Below are 18,476 nucleotides of genomic sequence, written 5' to 3'. Positions count from 1 at the left end.
AGTTTGAAAGGCGTTCTCGTTTTATGAATGAATGCTGCAGTCAGAGCTCCTTGGCTGCATCTTTGGCACGTGCAACTCTGTAAACTGATTAGTACTTTTAGATAAACAACTTTCCCAGGCAAGGAAAAGATTGGCAAAAATGGCAAAGTCTCCTAGGGAGAGCGATCACAAAGCAGTGCCAGGCAACCCACTTTCTAAGTGGTCCTGTGAAGACCGAGTTCCACAGAATTCAGCAGTCGTCCTCGATAATTAAGGAATAAGAGTGCTACAGAAAAGGCTTATAGAAAAACCAAGCCGCTTTCAAAATATCTTACCACAAGTCCACAGAAAATAGCCCGGTTCTTTTTTCATTCATTTAATCTGGACCATATAAAAATTTTAATACTCAGAGATTGGCCAATAACAAACATACATGAATTCAAACTGGTTGTTAAAGAAACGCTTGCCAGGCCCTGGAGATCAGGATGACTGAGGAGTAATCATTTATTAGGAACCAAAAATGATTTGGATACTAAGAACCAACTTTACAGAAAAGCAGATTAGCCCACATGTTAGAATGGTCACGGGGAACTTTAAATCCAGCTCCTACCAATCACAAACAAAGGCAAGTGATTGAACTCCGGACACAAGGAAAACACAAACTTCTCCAGGGGAAATTATTTACCCCTCTTTGGTTAGCATAAAACCGTGTAGTACCTTTGAGTACACGGCTAATCAGGTACTTGGGAATGAATCCTGTGGATCATTATATCCAAATGTGCTACTTGTTGTTGTTCTGTCTCATAGAATACTCATAAACAGTAGTGGGTTGATCTGCACACACTGCTTTCAACAGTTGTGAATAACAATAAAAATGTACTACAGCATTAAGTATAAAGACGGCCAATATGCCTCTGGGGAAATATGTGATTTTTTTCTAAAGCCCACGTATGTAATGGTTTTGCAGGTGATGCCACTCATGAATAAACAAGAAGAAAAATGGTCAAAGCTTAAAAGCATCCTGTTGAGCTGGTTTCAGCTGACTACTGCTTTTAGTGGTGAAACATTCCTTTTCGGTTAATAAAGTACAGTTTAAGTCTTAGGATATGGCTCAATGACAAAGGACAAGCTGAATTTAAGCAACATAAACAACAGATAGGCCACAGTCCCATGGAAACTGTTAAAGATAGCAGAGGATTCAGTTGCCCCAACTTAATAATATTTACTTAATCTTGTAAAGGCCAAAGCAAGGTGCTATAATTGGTGCATGAGAATTCATCTGCTCTGTTTATATTTCCTGTTAACTTTTAGGTTCATTATGAAGTATTTAAGAAAAAATTCCATTGGAAGCATAAAAAATAGGTACTGAATAAATTTAAAGTGTTGTCACAAAAAGAAACATATACAGATTTGGCTAAATTCTATAGAAACTGGGAGATTTTCAAATCTTACTCCTTTTTTAGGGGTGGGAACTGATTTAAGGCGATATGTCTAAAATAATCAACTATCATGTTTTATTGCTTAAAAATGTAGCACAAAGAATTAAGTAACTTTACACCTGGTATCCTCAAAGGACAATGTCAAATAAGAAGTTCTTCCTGTTAACTTATCAAATCAGTAGATGAGCCTAATGGCTATAAACTGCCATGGTTTTCTTCCCTTGAATTGGGGATGGGGTTTCTTTATTTCTACTAAGATCCAGTGAATCAAAGGAAAAAAAAAAAACACCCTGAAAATCACACATAAAATGTACTTAGTTTAGTTTAATTTTCAGAGCTAAATAAATGTGCCATATATGTAAAGTAAGTATTTCAACATAAGAAAGGGCAAACAAAGCCATTCTCAATTTCTTTCTTTCTTTTTCCCTATAGTATGAGTAGTTAAAGAGGAGAAAGAAAGGGTAGAGAGACATATAGAGACAGACAGGGGCATTAGAGGTAAAGAGAGATGTCATCAGGAAAGGCCAAAATCAGAAAGGAGAAGACAAGGAAGTAGACATGAAAGCCAGAGAGGCAGACAAAATGTGTGCTGCAAGGTGTGGGGCTAAACAGGGACATACATATAGGACCCACCACAGAAAAGAAACAAAACACTGGGTGTAGAATGACAGAGTGTCATAAAAATAAGAGTCTTTCATAGACTATAAGTAACCTTTCACAATTTTATTGTTAATTATTGGCTTTTTAGCCAATACTTAGATTGAAGTGGAGATATTACTATCACCTAAGAATATAAGCCCCGGCTGGTGTGGCTCAGTAGGTTGGAGCATTGTCCCTTACACCGCAAGGTTGCGGGTTCAATCCCTGGTTGGGGTGCGTGCAAGAGACAACAGAACAATGTTTCTCTCTCACATTGATGTTTCTCTCTCTCCCTTCCTCTTTCTAAAATCAATAATAATAATAATAATAAATATAAAAACCAAGCACAGCAAAGATCCTTAAGAAGTACTAGTACTTCTACCAATACCTAAAGTTGAGGTTTTAGAGAATTATTGGTAATTTTTTAACGTGATGATGGCACTGTGGTTAAGATTTTTAAGTCTTCATTTTTAGATTAGTTGCTGAAATACTCATGGGTGAAATAAGATATCTGGGATTTGTTTCAAAATAACCTGGTGTGGGGGTGAGGAGGGAAAAGTGGATGGAGTTATAGAGTAACCATGAGTTAATTAACTGTTGAAGTTGGTATTGGGTGTTCATTACCTATACTCTTGTAGGGGTTGACATTTGGCATAATAAAGTTTAAAAAATTTCTTTTCAAGAATAATTAATTTAAGAAAACTAAGGATTAGGTTAGTTTGGGTTTCCTTGGAAACTTGTCAGGCCACTAAAAGAATCTGCTGTGTGAAATTAAATCTTTTAGGTGAAAACATAATTTGATAATGCTATTATCAAATTGAAGGACAGAAACATGATAAATTTAGAGCAAGAATAAGAAATTTAATATAAACTTCTTGGAGAAATAATAATTTTGAAATTCTTGACTTGACTGAATCTGATAGACATCTTTTCATAAAATGTGAAGCCATGGATTAAGGTTATTAGACAAACTTTAAGGTTGGTGGCCTCATCCAAACCACTCATTTTGCTGTTGGCAAGACCCAGAAAGGGTTAAGTGACTTATCAAGCATTTGACTTGTCTCCCCAAACCTATTAACATATTAAGTGTAAAATTTTGTATATAGTTTTCCTAATATAACTCTAAGCATTGTTCCATATTAGTAGTATATATTCTTTGTAATATTATTTTTTTTTTTAATTTTTTTTTTTAATGTATTTTATTGATTTTTTACAGAGAGGAAGGGAGAGAGATAGAGAGTTAGAAACATCAATGAGAGAGAAACATCGATCAGCCGCCTCCTGCACATCTCCTACTGGGGATGTGCCCGCAACCCCAGGTACATGCCCTTGACCAGAATCGAACCTGGGACCCTTCAGTCCGCAGGCCGACGCTCTATCCACTGAGCCAAACCGGTTTTGGCATATTATTATTTTTAAAGTTTTTTTAAAAACATGTTTTTATCTCAGAGAGAGGAAGGGAGAGGGGGAGGGAGAGAGATAGAAACATCAATGATGAGAGAGAATCACTGATCAGCTGCCTCCTGCACACCCCTTACTAGGAATTGAGTTAAAAACCCAGGCATGTGCCCTGACTGGGAATCGAACCTCAATCTCTTGGGTTCCTGGGTCAACACTCAACCACTGAGCAACACCGGTCAAGCTATTATATTATTTTTAATTGTTGTTTAATGCTTCATGGAGTGGATATAGTTCACTCCTTTATTCTTCTATGACATGGCATTCATATTATTTCCAACTCTTTATTACTGTAAATAAAGCTGCTATATTATTTACATACAAAACTTCATTTTGATTAGGATTACCATAAAATTTATATTTGATTTTCTCAAAAGTAAGATGAAACTTCCTAACAGAAGAATATTTATCCTTTTGAAAACCAGTTAAGTGGCAAAATAAAGCTAGATTCTCCATTTCTCTATGGATCCAGCTCATGAAGAGTCAAAATGATAGTATGTAGAGGAGGGCAGAAGACTAGTTTGAGGACTGTTTTGGGCAAAACAATGTTGACATTAGTAGAGGGAGAAAAGGGCATTTTTAACTAAAATTATACCCTACCTGTTGAAAAGCTTTTTCTGCTTGACGTTCAGCATCAATAACTTGTCTCTCAAGCTGTTGCATCTGTAAAGTGAGGAAAATAGAAAAAATAGAAAAGCTCGTATTTCCCTTTTGAAAGGCACTTAGAAATCTCACAATGTCATCAACTTTTTAAGAAATATTTAAAGTAGTTCAATGGATATGAATGACATACAATTTACCACATTAAAGGCTCTTTCAGTGCACATTTAAAAACAGATCAAACAAAATGCCAAAGGTTTGATACTTTTAATACAATGTAATATATAACACATGAGTATACATCAATAGAATTTTCTCCATTGGACTGTAAATTAAAAATTATTCGTCAACACGTAATAAAAACAATAAATTAACTTTAAGAGAATGGTAAAACCTCAAATGTCATTCTTGATTTGTTGATCAGAAAGTCACAATGATATCAGAAAGTGGTATATTCTCATAAGCTGTATTTCCTCTCTCTTTCTTGGAGAATCCAAAAATGACCATGATTGGGCTGTACTGAAAAATACTTAGGTCCACACTGGAACAAAGCAGAGCCCAACAGTCCTAAAAGTGATTAATTTGTTTAACATTTTAACGATGATGTGGATACAGATGAGGAAAACTTACAACTATGTCTTTGAAAAGTATGGCAACAACTACAACTGGTTCTTCCTTGCACATCCCACTACACTTGCTGTCACTGAAAATTTAAAGTAGCTTCTGTTTCCTAGGGATGTATCACTACCCTCCTATCTGGGCCACACGACAACATCTGGCGACTTTAAATACATGACTATGGAAGGAGGAATTGTCTTAAGAATAGAACCTATGAAAAGACTTATCCTTCTAAAAGTGTGCAGAGCTAAGCGATTTGGAAGTGATCTGAAGACATGCAGCTGGCAGTCTGCCTGAAATATGCAGGAGTTCTTGCAGAAATGCAGGGAAAGAGAACCAAGAGAAGCTCAATTTGGAATTTGAGATTCTAACAGGATCCTACACTGAATAGGAAATAAGCTAAGCAGTTTCTCCCCAGATTTTGAGTGTATTTATTTAGTTATATAACAATTAAGGCAGGAGTAATGAACACCACATAATAAAAATTCAATAGATGTAATACAAACTTTGATAAAAGAAAATCACTATATTTTCACAATCTATATTATAGATTATAAATGCTGAACGTGTCACATTACATAAATGTAAGTACACATGTAAGTATCTCCAATAAAGTTTAGGACACTTTAAAATCAGTTTATAGAAAAAAAGTATGAAAGGCAATACTTTAATTTTGAGGGACTGTTTTCATAATCATTCAAGCTGGAAAGCAACTTTGCAAAAACACTTAATAAAGCAATGCAGAAAATATTCATGTAAGTTTTTACTTTCACGATGTAAGCTATTATGTAAAGCTTAGGCTAATTCCATAACCAATTCCACTCTAAGTCACTAAAAGAAACTTGAATGATCTGCTGCCCATATCAGGCATTGGACAAAAATAAGTATTTTATGAACAGGCCACTTAATTACGATAACAAAACCTTCTGTTTTGATTACTACAGAAGTGCTCTCTGTAGCCAGAGTGGACACAGCAGCAAATGGCAGGAGGAAATCTGCCACTGATCTTAGATCATAACACCACTGTGATTAATGCTTAGTGTCTCAAGAATTGTAGACTGGCTACTTTAGACGGAATACTTTAGGACCTTTATACTTACTGCTGTAGACAGCAATCCCCCAAGTAGCTTTCTTCCTGACTGTTGCCCCCACAGAACCCATAAAAGACTCTATCATCATTTTGTTATAATAAATAATATCTTCAGTCAGCAGCCCAAAATGATATAAATTAGCCTGCAAAGTCTTATTGTTCGTATACGTATAATTTCTGTTAGGCACTGTGAAATATTAGGTGAGGCAACAGAGACACTGAGATGTGGAATTTAAATAGGGTAATCGTGGTCATATGAAAAGCAAACATTGTGCTGTCCACGGACTCCTCATTCCCATGAGAGAATTCTAAACCACCTCTGGGGAATCATAGTCACAGAAGGAAGGTCACGTGGCCAGAAACCAGACAGTAATGCTGTATCAGCCAAAGGCAGCATTAGGTGATTTGGGCCACGCTGATACCTAAAGGAAAAATTCTTCCAATCTAACCCATAGGAAATAACATTCACTTCAACTTAAAATGAAACTTTCCTTCTTCCCTCCCTGACTCAGAAAACTAGTAATACTGTAAAGTAGGAAAACTACTTAAATCTCAGCTTCCCTGAAGAGTTTATATTTGGCATACTAGAGATATTTCCAACACCATTCCTTAAATTCCTTTAAAGACCTCTCCCACTTACAGCAGTATTTGCCCAAGACTTCAATAAGGCCTTTTTCTTCATAAACTTCAATATTCTAAGTTACTTAGAAATCATGATAAAAAAAATACAAAATAACTCTTTTTAAGAAAAATCCCCTGTATTCTCCTACTCCATCTCCAAAAAAAACACATAAGGTATACATAACTAAAAATTCACCTTTCGTTATAAAAAACACTCTGAGATCGTCTCACACGTCTTTCCTAAAAAATTCAGAAAGATGTCTCCTATTAATTAGTAATTACATTTGTTGAAATCATCTTCTTGCACACTTAGCCAGTGTATTCATTTAGAAAGATATAGGAAAATAATAATGAGTTACTTCTATGTGCCAGGCACTCTATTCATAAACTGCATCACAAGAAAAGCGTGAAAGATCTAAGATTTACTGCCAGATCTTCAATTTCTAGCTGTGTGATACTGGGCACACTATTCAAATACTCTCAGTCTTAATGTCAACATATTTAGACTGGGAATCACATTAGTTTCCTCATCAGGTTACTTTGGGGTTTAAATTAGCTAATGGTTGCACTAATTGCTTAGGACCTATAGTTAGCACTTACTGTTAGCTGCCATAGCCCGTGCCAATAAAACAGAACCAAGAATCAAAAACTATTGCAGAAAAGAAGAGTTGGCTAGAATTCCTGGCAAAGAGCTAAAGAATCAAATTAGTATTCTCTCAAGAATCCTCAGCCTTGAAAAAAAAGAATTCTCACCCTTGGACCAGCATCCATTTGCGGGGAAGGTGTGGAGAACTAGCAGGGAAAAGCTATGGAGCAGACTGGTCCTAACATAAAACCAATGGTTATGAATGGGACCAGACTGGCCTCTGGAATGCAATATTTGACTCAAGTTGGCATGTAGAAGCAATGCAATAGGGTTCGCTTTGAAAAAATATGTAATGTTATGTAAATCATTATTACTACATACACACACACATCGTAACACACAAATACCGGCCCCAAGCAGAGATGGATTTATATGTTGCATGGCTGAAAAGAAGATTGAATAGATGAGTGGGTATGTCAGAGAAAGCAAGGAATGTGGTAATAAAACTAGATGGGAGAGGCCATATAGGGTGATGGCTAAGCATTCAGGTTCTCAAAGCAGAATGCCAAGTCTCAAATCTTGGCTTCATCACTTACTTTTTGGCACAAACACAGGCAAGCTAAATACCTGCTATGCGCCTAAGTTTCCTCCTATGCAAATATGGATAATTCAGTACCTAACTCACATTGTTGTTGTAATAATTAAAAAGTTAATTTACATAAAGCACTTAGAAGACTGTCTGGCACATAGTAAGCATCAGTTCCCTAATCTGTAAAATGGGAACAATAAAATTTATTACTTCACAGGTTGTTAAGCACATAAAAAAATCAACAAATACTTGGTATTTTTATTAAAACATGCGTGAGTACCAAAACTAATTTTTAATCCAGAGAAAAATATTGCATAATGGAATATAACAGAAAATATTGTGAAAAACGTTATTTCCATTTTGGTGTTGAATCTACTTACTGGAAAACCATGAGTAACTTGGCAAATTTACCCACTTTCCACTGTATAAGACACAACTGAGTAATTCCATCTTTTAGATCTGGCAAAGGATTTAAGTCACAGATACAAAAGACAAAAAAAGGGGGGGGGGGAGGAAGAAAAACCCACAACTAAAACAGCAATTTGAAAATAATATTACTCTCAAAATTCATCCACTGACAAAGAAAAAAGAAAGTCTAGTAACATAAATTAATAATCAAAGCTATTTACAATTTTACTTGTAGAGAAAACAACACTAACGTTTTAAAAATGGGCACTAAAAAAATTTTGTTACAAGCCTTCTAAAAAAACAGAACAAATGTTGCCATCAAATTCAGAATTTAAAGGTCAACTAATTGGAAACCAAATAAGCATAACTTCTATTTAGTCCATAGAGAACCAAGAAAATATTGAGGAGTCAAGAGTGTGCTAATTGCTGAGAGGCTAAGGCAACACCTGGGAAGTTATCCATGAGGTTTAGCAAAACGTATATAATTTATAATTTTGACAAAAGTCATTGTATGAGGTGATTAGAATTGTGGAAAATACCAGATAAATCACAGTACAACCTAAGAAATGATTTTTATAGAGAGAGGAACAAAAGACAAAAGCATGTGTCACTAACTTTGAGTTGGGATAAGCTCCCCCAACTTGGAGATATTCAACTGGTATTTTCTTCAAGTTACAACTTTGATTATAATAGAGATAAGTAAAGCAAATTGATATTGGGTACTAATGGCATAACTTTAATCTTTGGACCTAAAAGATGTTAAAGCACAAAAACTTAAGATGATATTAAACTGAATGATGTTTTTCTGGGTTTTAGTGATATATAGTTATATCATTAGAATACCTCTGTGCTAAGAGATTCTTAGCTAGCAGTGAAAGGAAGATTTAAGATGACCATTTTTGGACATCTGATACCTGTACCAGCCCTCCATCCAAAAGGATTATGCAGACTACAGTTGAAGAAGCCACCTGTAAGTTACTCTGATCAGTTATGAATGACCATTAATATCATTTATCCATTCACCCAGACAGCATTGTCCAACAGAAATACTAGTACATAATGTGAGTCACATGTATAATTTTAAATTTTCTAGTAAAATTAAAAAAGTAAAAAGAAATAAGTAAAATTAATTTTAATATTTTTTATTTAACCCAATATCCAAAAATTATCATTTCAACATACAATCAATATAAAAATTATTGCAAGAGAATGTAAAATATTTTACATTCTTTTTTTCATACTAAATCTTTGAAATCTGGTGTGTGTTTTACATTTGCAACACATTTCAATTTTACCTAGCTTTATTTCAAATGCTCAACAGCCACTTGTGGCTAGTGGCTGCCATATTGGACAGTGCAGATCTAGAATCCAAGTTCCCTGGAAATAGAAACACGGCTTGTCTTGTTCACAATTGTAACTGCAGCATTAAGAACAGTGTCTGTCACATAGTCAGCCCTCAATGAATATTTTTGAATGAATGAATGCACAAATGAATGAATTTATCTATTCATTTTATACACATATATGCCCCCCAACTTCTTGTGACATAAATAAAATTTTAATTACATGATTAGAATTATTAAGAAAAGCATATAATTATCTTAAATTAAATTCCAGCTGAGATGATAGTTTAGTGGTACATAGTCAATATAAATACTGTATTTTTCCAAATACAGTATAAACGCATTTTACTATCGATAGAGAATGTTCTTCTATAATCACTTTAAACATAACTTTCCTAAACATTTAAGTAGATCAAAATGCTGTCACACTTCTCTAATAAAATCAAATAAATTATAGCTTTTCTCTCTGGAGTAAATGCACTCTACATTCATCAAATACACATAATGCTTACATATTCCATTGCATAGTATTTGCAATGAAATGTCTTTGTCTTAATTTACTCTAAGACTGGCAAAAGACTAGACCAAATATGGCTTCAAAGCCCTGAAAAAAAGTTAAGTTATAGTCATTTTGCATCAAGTGTTTGTTCCCAAAAGTACTGAGATTATTTAACAGAAATGAAATAGGCCCTAAATCGCTGCTGTTTAATAACACAGGTTAAGGAGAAAAGCTTACCTTCTCTGCTAGGAGCTCTCTTATCTTGCTCGCTTGAACTCTAAATTTCATGAGTTGGGACTCCAGAGCTACGCATCGTTCTTTCCAATCTACTGGTCCTTCTGTCTCGGAAAGCTCTGCCATATTTATTCTATAAAAGAAAACATTCAAATGGCATAATACCAATTAGCATTCAGGGTAATTCATTAAATCATCTGATGTACACATTCTAATAACCATCTAATCATATCCAGATACAAGTTTTGATTTCTAAGATAAACTCCAGAACTGGTGATAGCACATGGAAAGGACTTAGTTGGATATGGTATACCAGGGTTGGAGGCCTAACTGTATTAATTAAATTTTCTATGTAACCTAATCTTTCTCTGTCTCAGTTTAACCAATCTAGAAAAAGGGGGACATGATAGTAAAAAATCATTCTTTTTCATGGGTATGTTATGAGGGACAAATTAAATAGTGCAGTTTTTAACAGCACTTTGGACAGTAAAATAGCACCACAAACATGCGAGTACTATTGTTATTTTAGCTCTGCTCAACAGATAAGATTTTAAAAATCTATCAGCTCATAATTTTATCACACTCTTAAATTTACAGAATTATTACAGTTTTATTCTATTGGTAGCATGATAGAATTACCTAAAGAAGCTTTATACCTGTGCTATAACTAAGGCTTGGATTTACTAGTATATTATAATTATTATCACCACCCTAAATTTGTCCAAGTCCAGGTTGTTTTCAAGCCAAAAATGCTTTGGCATGTTTAACTGGGCAAAGTATTATAACCCTGGACCAGTTTGCATAATTTTTATTAGGTACAAGAGGAGAAAACATATAAATGTAAAATTTAGAATCACCTACATTAAGCAAATAAATCTGGAATCAGTTTCTTATTAACTTTCCTTTTGGAGGAGAAAGGTTTTGAAATTCTAAAGAGCAAAAAATAGTACTTGATTTTGAAAGCCTGATTATTTCTGGCTCCGGGATTCATGAAAGTAATCTGAAATGTTTGTTAATGTTTTATCAGGTCATTTAATAAACAGCCTGGTAATAATATATTTCTGAATTGGTCTTGCTATAAACGGACAAAATTTGCATTAGAAGTGAATCTCCTGAAGAAACCAAACCTGTCATTTAATATATGTGACAGCAAAACTCTCAGAACCCAAGGATAGAACTGCAGTTGAAGGTGTACTTATTCTGCGCTTTTGTTTTACAAAAATATGTCTCCCTCACATATTAACCAATTTTCCCCCAATATTTAGTGTAATATAACCCTTAACTTATACCAGTTTTTAAACCCACAAAAGATTATTTTCCTAGCATAACTATTATTTTATGCTTGCTCTGGCCAGGTGGCTCAGTTGGTTTATACAAAAGGTTGCAGATTCAATTCCTGGTCAGGGCACATACCTAGGTAGCAGGTTTGATCCCCGGTTGTTGGGGGCAGGGGGGGGGGGGGTGGAAGTATAGAAGGCAACTGATGGATGTTTTTCTCTCTCTCTTCCTCTCTCTCTCTCTCTCTCTCTCTCTCTCTTCTTCCCTCCCTTCCTCTCTCTAAAATCAATAAAAATTGTCCTCAAGTGAAAATTAAAAAATATTTATATCGTTTTATGCTTAAATCAGTTTTCACATTAATACTTACATCACTCAATAATTTACAAATAAATATAAGCAAAGTTGTCTTACAGAAGCTACAACTTTATTAAGGGCACCACAAACATGGAAACAATTCTCTTTTCATTTCTTTTGTTTTTATAGAAGCATGACCCCATTGTTTTCTGAGTTTTTTCCCTAAAGATATTAGCCTAGTTAATGACCTTTTTCATTACCCACATTAAATTTACTATCAATAATGTAGGAGTAAATAATGCAGTTTGTCAATCACAAACTTTTTCTCAATTCTACTGCTACTTCATTTCTCTTCATTAGCTTTAGAGTGGACAAGGAAATAAAATGTGGATGAAATATCCTATATAATAAAAGGGTAATACGCAAATTGACCCTAACAGCAGAACACCTGGGAATGACTGGTCACTATGACACACACTGACCACCAGGGGGCAGACGCTCAATGCAGGAGCTGCCCCTAGTGGTCAGTGCGCTCCCACAGGGGGAGCTCTGCTCAGCCACAAGCCAGGCTGACGTCTGCCAGCACAGAGGTGGTGGCAGGAGCCTCTCCCGCCTCCTCAGCAGCGCTAAGGATGTCCGACTGCAGCTTAGGCCTGCTCCCCACTGGAAAGTGGACATCCTCCTAGGGCTGCCAGGCTGCCAGAGGGATGTCTGACTGCCAGGTTAGGCCTGTTCCCCTAGGGAGCGGGCCTAAGCCAGCAGGTGGACATCCCCCAAGGGGTCCCAGACTGCGAGAGGGCACAGGCCGGGCTGAGGGACCCCCTCGAGTGCACAAATTTTTGTGCACCAGGCCTCTAGTTAAAAATAAAAAGCAATCCTGGAAAGACATCTTTAAGTCTTGAGCCATTCATATCATTGCACAAAAATGTAGGGACACTATTCTAAAACAAGAAGAAGAATGTATCTCATGTTAACTTTTGCTCTACATTTAAAATAACTTGTTTATGTTTTACTGTAAAATTATTACAGTTAGAAAATAACATATTTTTAACAAATGAAAATAAGTCAATATAATGCACCATATGAATAGAATAAAAGACAAAGAACACATAATCATTTCAATAGATTCAGAAAAACATTCAACAAAATCCAACACCTTTTCATGATAAAAACATCAACAGCCCAGTCAGTGTGGCTTAGTGGTTGAGCGTTGACCCATGAACTAGTAGGCCACCGTTTGATTCCTGGTCAGGGCACATGCCTGGGTTGCAGGCTTGATACCCAGTAGGGGGCGTACAGAGGCAGCTGTTATCAACGATTCTCTCATCATTGATGTTTCTCTCTCTCTTTCTCCTATCCTCTCTCTGAAATCAATTAAAAACATATTTTTAAAAAGTCAACAAACTAGGCCCTAGCCGGCTTGGCTCAGTGGATAGAGCGTTGGCCTATGGACTGAAAGGTCCCAGGTTCGATTCCGGCCAAGGGCACATGCCTGGGTTGCGGGCTCGGTCCCCGGTGGGGGTGGTGCAGGAGGCAGCCGATCAATGATTCTCTCTCATCATTGATGTTTCTATCTCTCTCCTTCTCCCTTCCTCTCTGAAATCAATACAGAAATATATTTTTAAAAATTAAAAAAAGTCAACATACTAGTGATAGAAAGGAACTTCCCCAACCTGATAAAGAGCATCTATGCAAAGCCCACAGCTAACATCATACTTAACAGTAAATGACTGATCCACCTAAGATTAGAAATAAGACAAGGATGTCCACTCTCACCTCTTGTAGACAGCATTGTACTGAAGGTTCTAGCCAGGGCAAGAAAATGAAATAGAAAGCATCCAGACTGGAAAGGAAGAACTAAACTACCTCTATTTTCAGATGTCATGATCTTATGCATAGAAAATTCCAAGGAACCCACCAAAAAAAACTACTAGAACTATTTGAGTTCAGTAAAGTTTCAGGTACCAGATCAATATACAAAAATTAGACACTATCCAGGAAAAATCCAAACATGAAATCAAGAATATATTCCATTTACAACAGCATCACAAATAATTAAATACTTAAGAATAAATTTAACATTAGAAGTGCAAGGATTGTACTGTGAAAACTGCCAAACATCACTGAGAGAAGTTTAAAAAGACCTAAATAAATGAAAGACAGGCAAATTCATAGATTGGAAGACTTAATATTGTGAAGATGGCAATACTTGCCATTGGATATAAACATTCAATGCAATCCCTGTCAAAAATTCCAGAAATTGACAAGCTTATCCTAAAATTCATATGGAAATTCAGGGGACCCAGAATAGCCAAAACAATGTTGAAAAGCTGTAGGACTCACATGATCCAATTTCAAAAATTACCATAAAGCTACAGTAATGAAGACTATGTGGTACTGGCATAAAGACAGACATGTAGATCAATGGAATAAAATCAAGAGTACAGAAATAAAACCTCACATTTACATTCAATTGAGTTTTGACAAAGGTGCCGAGACCATTCAATGGGAAAAGAGTAGTCTTTTTAAAAAATGGTGCTAGAGGAAGGTTGAGGATTAGGTGAAAAAGGTAAAGAGATTGAGAAGTACAGATTGGTAGTGACAATAGTCATGGAGATGTAAAGTACAGCATAGGAAATATGGTGCCCGGTGAGTACTGGAAATATCGAGAACACTTTGTAAGGAACATAATTGCTTAGCCACTATGCTGTACACCTGAAACTAATATTTAAAAATACTGAATTTAAACTGTAATTAAAAAAATAAAAAATAAATTTAAAAAAATGGTACTAGACAACTGAATATCCACATGCAAAAGAAAAATATGGACCCCCCCCCCACACACACACTTTATATCATATACACAAATTAACTTAAAATGGATCAAAGGCCTAAATATAAGAGCCTAAGTTCTAAACTCTTAGAAGAAAACATAGGCATAAGTCTTTGTAATTCTGGATAGACAACAGTTCCTTAGATATGATGTGTAAAGCATAAGTAATTAAAGAAAAATAGATAAGTTGGACTTAATAAAAATTTTAAACTTTTGTGCTTCAAGGGACACCATCAAGAAAGTGAAAGATAACCCACAGAATCAGAAGAAATATTTGCAAATCATACATCTGATCGGGACTTGTATTCAGAATACATAAAGGACTCTTACAATTTAACAAAAACAACTAAAAAGTAAGCAAAGAATATATTTGTATATAGATATTTCTCTAAAGTATATATACAAATGGCCAATAAGCACTTGAAAGATGCTTAACATCATTACCTATAAGGGAAAATGCAAATCAAAATCACAATGACATACCAAAATATACCAACAGGATGGCTATAATAAAAAAAGACATGTAATAACAGTGTTGGTGAGGATGTAGAGAAAGCAGAACTCTCATACATTGCTGCTGGGGATGTAAAAATGGCATAGCTGTTTTGGAAAATAGTTTTAACGGTTCCTCAAAATTTTTAACATAAAATTACCATTTGACACAGAAACTCCAATACTAAGTATATACCCAAGATAACTGAATACATAAATCCACACCAAAATTTGTACACAAATGTTCATAGCACCATTATTCAAAGGGCCAAAAAGTGGAAACAAGCTAATGTCCATAATCAGATGAATGGATATTATTCAACCACAAAAAAGGCATAAAGTATTAATGCATGCTACAGTGGATGAACCTTGAAAACATTACCGTAAGTTCCAAGTGAAAGAAGCCAGACACAAAAGGCCACATATTGTGATTCCATTTATAGAAAAGAGGTAAATCGAAGGAGACAGAAAGTTGGTTGGTGGGTGCCAAGGGCTGTGAAGAAAGGGCAACAGTGATCCATTTGCAGTTTCTTTTTGGAGTGATGAAAATACTCCAGAATTAGCCCAGCCAACATGGCTCAGTGGTTGAGCATCAACCTATGAAGGAGGTCACAGTTCAATTCCGGGTCAGGGCACAAACCTGAGTTCCGGCCCCATCCCCAGTAAGGGACATGCAGGAGGCAGCCGATGGATGATTTTCTCTCATCATTGATGTTTCTATCTCTCTCTCCCTCTCCTTTCCTCTCTGAAATCAATAAAAAAGGGAAAAAATACTCTAGAATTCGATAGTGCTAATGGTTGCACACCCTTGTGAATTTACTAAAAAACCACTGAACTGTATACTTTAAAAGGGTAAATTGAATGGTGTGTGAATTATACCTCAATTTTAAAAAGAGCATATACTGTATTTACAAATGAGTAAAAAGTAAGTTTAAGTGGATATATATTAGGTCAACATTTACACACTCAATGAACCATTGTTTGCAGTTATCCCTGTCAAGAATTTCACCATTAGCTCAAGTAATTAGAGGTTGCGGATTTAGAGGTAATTCTTAACCTCAAATATGACAAGAATCAGACATATATCTTTCGAAGAGTACTTTGCTATGAAAATGATGCCATATATAAATTCTACGTTAAACATGCCTATTCATATCTTTGGTTATGCTAATGTCCTATTTTACAATGAAGTAGCAAAACCTTAACATACTGTTGGCATTGAACGCCTGCATTCCCTATTAATAAGATCATATTTTAAAAAAACTTCAAAACTAGATTGATTGGCTAATGGTCTACCCTGAGGTCTAGACACCTGATTTCTTCATCTCATTCTGTAATTTCAGTTAGTCTGAAGTAACTGCCGTGTGAATGCATCATTTTGAGCAAAGACTCTAATTTTGAACCGTGTCCGCCATCCTTTTCCATTACCTCTGATTTTATGGAACCAATTGTATAGCTTTGGGAGCCGTACCCACTTGCTAAATAAGAGTCATCACTGCAGCGGACAGGAAAATGCCTTGGCTTTCCAAATGCCCCCAGTGACTTCTGGAAATATTTACGGACACAAAATTAACTGTTGACAATTGCGGAGCGAAAGCTCTTTTCTCCGAATCTTTGACTTCCTGTTTCTCTTCCAAATCCCAAAAGGGAAAGAAAAAGAAAAGAACCAATTCATCTACGTAGGCTGACCCCGATGAAGCTCAGGGTGGCCGCTGGTACTCTTTAATTCTCTCCTCTTAGGGCACAGCTTAACTGGGCCAGGTAACTGTGTATTTTTATTTTATTTTTTCTAAAGCAGAAAAGATGTCTTTCTTGACCACACTGAGGCATGCCTTGTTTAAGGAGCCTCCGGACCAGCACCCAGCCCCACTTGGGCAAAACCTGTGACCCAGACCAGCCAGGCTCCGCGCCCCACAGCTCCTGGGGGACACACACGGCTGTGCGGTCCAGGCTTGCGACGGGCATTTGGACAAAGAAAGCAGTGACCTGCAGGTAGCACCGCCCTGGGACTTGCACAGCGTAAAAGGTTTAACTTTTCCTTCCACGGCGTTTCGCACATCACAGTCTAGGACTCCAATGTTCCGTCTTTTCTTTAAAGTGGTTTGAGGACTTCGGGGCCAGCGCAGTTTCGTGGTAGGGCACCCCAGGGCACGCTGATATCCCGGCAACCCCAGGTGTAGAAAACAGTTCTTTAGTTCAGAGAAGTTTCGTCCCGGCGGTCCCGGTGGGGCTCCCCACCAGCGGAGGCCGAGCCGGAGCATCCCTAACTGCGTGGGCCCCTCGGCCCGGGACGCGGGGCTCCCGGGTGCGTCCCCCTGATCGCCGGCTCCACGCCACCAACCCGGGCCCCACTTTGGCAAACAAAATGTCACGGGAGACCGGGGGGCTAGGAGCCACCGCCCCCAGATGAAACCCCAGTCTTGGGGGGCAGCGAGGGGGAAGACGTGGGGAGGGGGAGGCGGGAGGCGCGGGGTCGAGTCTTGCGCCAGCCGGTCCCATCCCCCGGGTGCCCGCCCGCCGCCCCCATCCTCCGGCCGGCGAGCCCCCCGGGAACGCGCGCTCTGCAGGGGGCGGGGATCCCCGCGCATCCGAAGCTCTGAGGTCGCCTCTTGGCCCCCCGCCCTTTCCATCAACCTACCTCGGTTACGGGTCCCCAGTGGCCGCGCCCGAGGTCCCAGCCGCGCCCGGTGCGGGGCTCCAGGGGCTCTCCACCGGCGCCCGCCGCACGCCGAGCCCGGAGCGGGCGGGGGCAGGGCACGCCTCCTGCCGGGACTGGCGGCCGGAGTAGCCCATCGGAGGTCGCAGCCGAGCGCCCGACGTCACCTGGAGGTGTGGCTAGGACTTGGACTCCTCCCGGGCCCTGGAGCGGGAGGCAGTTTTGTCCTGGAGTGTGTGCCCCTAGCCTTCGCCACACCTGGAGCTCAGACCCTGTGGGGACGGTCACCTCCTTTCTTTTCCTTCTGCCTCGACCCCGCACCCACCTGTGTGATCTCCCAGCCTGACGTCTCTCTTCTTGGCCCTCCATCCTTCACCCTTTTGCCAGGTGAAGTGTCCTGAAGTTTTGAAGTACACCCTGCCAAAGACCCGCGTTGCCTTCCTTTTGCTTAAACCATCAAAAACAAGATTCCCTAGTTTCGTATTGGAGGCCTCCATCCTACTCTTTCAGCTTTACTTCTCACAGCTGCTCTTCACGCAGCTAAGCTGTTGTGTACCTCCCCACCCCCGGAGAAGTCCTTTTGGAGCATTGACTAGGTGTACCGGTTAATAATGCGGATTTGTTTCAATAGCTGGAGTTACACACATGTTGATATCTATGCAATTTGATATGTATGCTATTTTGTTGTATTGAGAACAAGCTTCAAAACTTCATATGTCAAATTTTCTGAAGGTATTAACATCATAGATATTTTTATATTTAAAAATGTCGAATTCTGTGCCAAATAAAAGGGCATTTGCGGGAAGTTTTAATTCATTAC

At 37.8% G+C, this 18,476-nt stretch overlaps 1 protein-coding gene across 2 annotated transcripts in view; it reads right to left on the bottom strand.

Annotated features, from left to right (window-relative positions):
* Positions 1 to 17,715, bottom strand: part of PLEKHH2 (pleckstrin homology, MyTH4 and FERM domain containing H2) — an 81,082-nt gene extending 63,367 nt beyond the window's left edge. For both annotated transcript variants that reach the window (XM_070429115.1, XM_070429116.1), the window contains exons 1-3: positions 17,639 to 17,715; positions 10,107 to 10,236; positions 4,116 to 4,178 (exon numbers count right to left, since the gene is read on the bottom strand). In XM_070429115.1, the coding sequence (XP_070285216.1) occupies positions 4,116 to 4,178; positions 10,107 to 10,229 (186 nt within the window). In that variant the 5' untranslated portion in view covers positions 10,230 to 10,236; positions 17,639 to 17,715. The remainder of the gene's footprint in view (positions 1 to 4,115; positions 4,179 to 10,106; positions 10,237 to 17,638) is intronic.
* Between the last annotated feature and the right edge of the window lie 761 nt (positions 17,716 to 18,476).

The sequence above is a fragment of the Myotis yumanensis genome, unplaced genomic scaffold (genome assembly GCF_028538775.1).
Source record: "Myotis yumanensis isolate MYYU_CA2020_CCGP unplaced genomic scaffold, mMyoYum1.0.hap1 SCAF_11, whole genome shotgun sequence".
Lineage (NCBI taxonomy): Eukaryota > Metazoa > Chordata > Mammalia > Chiroptera > Vespertilionidae > Myotis > Myotis yumanensis.
Note: the sequence above shows the minus strand (reverse complement) of the source record. Positions and strands in the feature narration are given on the sequence as shown.